This window comes from Pyrus communis, chromosome 15, assembly GCF_041283825.1.
Source record: "Pyrus communis isolate YQ-2024b chromosome 15, ASM4128382v1, whole genome shotgun sequence".
Classification (NCBI taxonomy): domain Eukaryota; kingdom Viridiplantae; phylum Streptophyta; class Magnoliopsida; order Rosales; family Rosaceae; genus Pyrus; species Pyrus communis.
This window is the reverse complement of record NC_142579.1, coordinates 5,246,452-5,250,581: the sequence shown is the minus strand read 5'-3', so window position 1 is coordinate 5,250,581 and position 4,130 is coordinate 5,246,452. Positions and strand designations below refer to the sequence as shown.

The 4,130-nt window shown below is 36.9% G+C and overlaps 1 protein-coding gene across 1 annotated transcript; it reads right to left on the bottom strand.

The window, feature by feature from the left end:
* Window positions 1–533: 533 nt before the first annotated feature.
* On the bottom strand, window positions 534–3,635 carry LOC137714866 (cyclin-D2-1). Its single transcript, XM_068454025.2, has 6 exons — window positions 2,737–3,635; window positions 2,208–2,294; window positions 1,995–2,093; window positions 1,662–1,863; window positions 1,437–1,567; window positions 534–1,113 (listed from the first exon to the last, which is right to left on the bottom strand). Exons 1-6 carry the CDS (start codon window positions 3,034–3,036, stop codon window positions 874–876), a joined length of 1,059 nt encoding a protein of 352 aa, XP_068310126.2. The 5' UTR covers window positions 3,037–3,635; the 3' UTR covers window positions 534–873.
* Between the last annotated feature and the right edge of the window lie 495 nt (window positions 3,636–4,130).

Genomic DNA, 4,130 nt, shown 5'->3' with positions numbered 1-4,130 from the left:
TTGTATACTTAGACGACAATCAAACGGTTGATGCATGTAGAATTTAATGTAGACCTTAATGTATTTTTAGTTATTTCCGGTTGTGTATCCCATAAACACGTGGCGAGAAACATAGAAGAAGAAAACATACAACCAAGACATAGTCCCTTGGGCTTTACAATTAGGGCACGAATAAATGTCACTGAAAGGTAATAAACGTAAGTGTTGCTGGATAGCATGTTGAGTCTGCAAGTAGATGGACAAACAAGGTGTGGGTGGAGAAATAAAAGAGGTGCTTCAGCTTGTTCTGACAGAGATATCACCGTCTCGTGTTAAATTTTTCATGGTAGGCTGTTGGGGGCAGGATTAAGATATTCAATATCAACAAAGCAAATTGCAGACACCCCCATCACCCCCACGGTCCGATTCGACAAACAGTCAAACACAAACAGGTCACTGCACAAAGTTTCCCCACTACCCCTCACAAATTATTAAACTAATCTTACTTGCATGTAATCAAAATTAATTAAGACTGCCAAAGACACTTAAGAACATATATAAATATTCCTGCAATCATATATTACTTTTCAGATTTCCTGTTTTTGTTCTCTTGTAACCAAATAAATTAACAGAACCCCAAACCCTAAACACAAACTGTATCTCACAGAACCGAACACGGCTTAAGAGTGCGAAAATCGCTACCCTTTTTTCTCAGTTTCTCCGCTCGGGAGTCTCTGGCTGCTAAGAAGTCTAATATTTAACAGCTGGAGAGGTTTTTCCTTTTCCTCATGCCATTCCTCCTCTCCCATCATTTTCCACATTTTTTTTCTTTAAAAAAACTTGATAAAACACACCAAAATCCTACTTATGTAACAAAGTGACACATTTAGGTCTCTACAACTCCACCTCAGAGGGTCTGTTTAGCTTCCTTCTTTTAGAATCTGAGCTATCGTGGAAGGAATTTGCACATGACCCAACCGTGGTTTCATCACTTTTATAGCTGAAGCATCCGGCATCCAATACCCCTATTGGACTCTGGGCCACGCTCTGGGCTGACCCGCTAGCTTCCCTCATGGGGGTCCCACTCATCAATGCCATATCATGAATCATATTTACACACTTTGACACTCTCTCCTGCAAAACCAAGCCAAAATATAAACAGTCAATACAGTTGTAACATGTCTAGTTTAATCATATTACATTTGTATTGTTTGTAGAATTTAATCTCAAATTGTTATTGACACTTTAAAAAAATCGTTTGCACTTTTTTTTATCCCTTATATGTTCGGGATGCAAGATAACTTTTTTAAAGTACTAATTCCGTATATTGCTATTGTAATTTGCAATCAACTCAAAATGATAAAGAGCAAAAGCAAAAATCATCATCATCATTTATCTCTCTCTCTCTCTATTTTTTATGGGACTTGGACCACCAAACAAACCAAATTATGATATACCTTTACTAAGTGTACATGTTGAATGAGCATAGAGATTGCTTTCTCATTGTCTAATGTTTTGGCCTCTCCCGCCACAGAAATTGCTACTGCTGCTGCCACCTCTGAAGGCCTGTATTCCAACAAGTCAATTCCTGCATTCAATTCCCACCGAACATTAAGCTGCTTTTTCACCATGATTGGTACAATTTCAGACACATGTTATGACTTGTAGCACAAGAACAGTACCCTTGGCAGTGGTCACAATCAGGTGGGATGATCTCAAGATTGAAGCTTTGAGATTGGTTTGATCATCATTGATCATGAGAAGGAAAGAATCTATGAATGTGAAAGGGGTAACTGCTTGCATTCTCCATCTCAATGTGCTCAACACCAAAAGCTCCATCCTTTGAATTGTTCTTGCCTCAAACACAAATTTGGACTCTGCCACCTGTTTCAAAAAAACTCACATTCTCAAACACATAATTCAAGACCCGGTTCAAATTCCGTCACAGAAAACTCAAGAATGATCAAAGTAAAAAGACTTGAGCATACAGAGGATGTGAGAGGTTGGATCCAAACCTGTAAATCAAGAGAGAATGGGACATCAATCTCCTCCATTTTTGCAGCAAGGGACAAGCATGCCACAGCCAACAATTGCATAGTCCAAGCCTTGCCATTCTGCAGATGGTTTATGCAGAAATAACAGATGCAAAATCAGCAATGGAAGGACTTGGATGCAATTAAACACACAATCTGTAAGTCCTGTTTTCGATTTATTGATGAAAGACTTACAGGAAATTCATAGGCAGAAAGGAACCGATCCAAGTAGTTAATGGATAGGTATTGACACAGAGGTCCAAAACTGAAATGTGCATTTGCCTGATTAGCCAAAAAACACAATGGTAGCAAGATTTATTAAGAAGTTAATTAATCAGAGAAAATATAATCAGACTCTTCCCCTTTTTCTGGGTTGGTCTTTGACTCTTTGGCATGTTCAGCTTACAACAGGGGAAAGTGTAAAAACATAAATCCAATTTTTCTGTTTCCCATAAAGCAAACCAGAATAGATTCTCCACCATACCAAACCAAAAGCAAACCCAAACCCATTTTTCATAAAACTCCCCAAACATAAAAAATAAAAATCAATTTAAGGTAAAAAAAAAAAAAAAAAAAAACATAAAATTTGTCTCTGAATCCGTTAACCAAACGAAAAGAAAAGGTCTTTCTGATTGGAGAAATGCAACAACCATCAAATTAAAAAGAACCCCAAAAACAAAGAAAATTTGAAAAAACAAAGAAAGAAAGAGAGTAAATAAATGACCTTTCCAATCCAATCAACAGCCTGTTGTCTAGCAGCAAGGTCCAAGTCCCCACTTTGCAACCTCACCAAGTAATCAGATGCAGGCAAGTGCTGAAATTCCTTTTCTACCATTGAACTCAAATACTCATCACTCTGACTCTGCAATGGCAGACCTTCCTCTCCATCATCCCAAAACCCTCCCTTTGGACTGTTGTTTCGATGATTTCTATGAACCTCCTCAGACCCAAAATCGTCATTATCAAAAATGTTTTCCTCTGCGCAGAGCAGGCTTGAAAACGCGCAGTCAAAACTGGGTGCCATTGCAAAAACAACAACTCTCTCTCCTCACTTTCTCTCACTAGGAATTCCAAAGTTTCATCAACTATGAAACAAAAATGAATAAAGACTCAAACTTTGTTTTTGGTTTTATATATTTAGTATGTGTACATATTTATTTTCTGAGTTTTTTTTTCAGATTTCTGGGGACGATGACGATTGAGCTTTTAGAAATCAAAGAATAGAAAACGAAGAAGAAGAACAAATATGATGAAGGAAAGAAAATAAAACCCAATAAAATGAATAGTGTATTTGGAGTGAAGTCTCTCTCTCTCTCTCTCTCTCTCTCTCTCTCTCCCCCTCTCTCTCAAGGTTGGCTGAAAAGACTGCAGCTTGAGAGCAGCTTATGAAGGAATGAGTGGGTCTTTCTAGGGCAGATAGAGAGAGATGAGAGGGAGAGAGAAAGGGCACCAATAGGGAATCAGAAGAAAACGAGATTGAGAAAATATACACAGCTGGAGACCAGAAGGGTAATTGCCAGATTTTGTGTGTGCGAGAGAGAGAGAGAGAGAGAGAGAGGGAGAGAGAAAATTGTGTTGAGGGTGTGCATGGCAAGAACATTTACTAGAATTTTAATTTTGGATATTTTCCATCTCAATGATAAATCGATTAATAAATTCGCTTAACCACCATATGCCATGGCTACCTACTCTCTTTTATCTCCTTGTTCTCCCGGCCCCCCTTTTTTCTCACAAAAAATAAAATTAATATTCATGTAATTCAATTTTTTTGTTCTCCTAAATGTGAATTAGTTTGTTTAATGTCAATTTTTATGACATTGTACCAATATTGTTTTTCTTATTTTAGGTTTGTTAATATTGAAAAAAAAATCTCAACCATATGTGCTTTTTTTCTAAATTTCTTTATATAATTTTTACTTGCATTGTATCAATTATCATTAGTTATGTTGTTTCTAACATTTGTTCGGTAGGTAACATTCTAATATGAGACAACGTTGTAGTACGAGATACTCGTGTACCAAATATTCAGATAAAAAGCAATTTAATTAATAATTAAAATTAACAATCTTGCAGCATACCATTTATTGTGTTAAACTGTTGACAACGCGCATGAGTTAT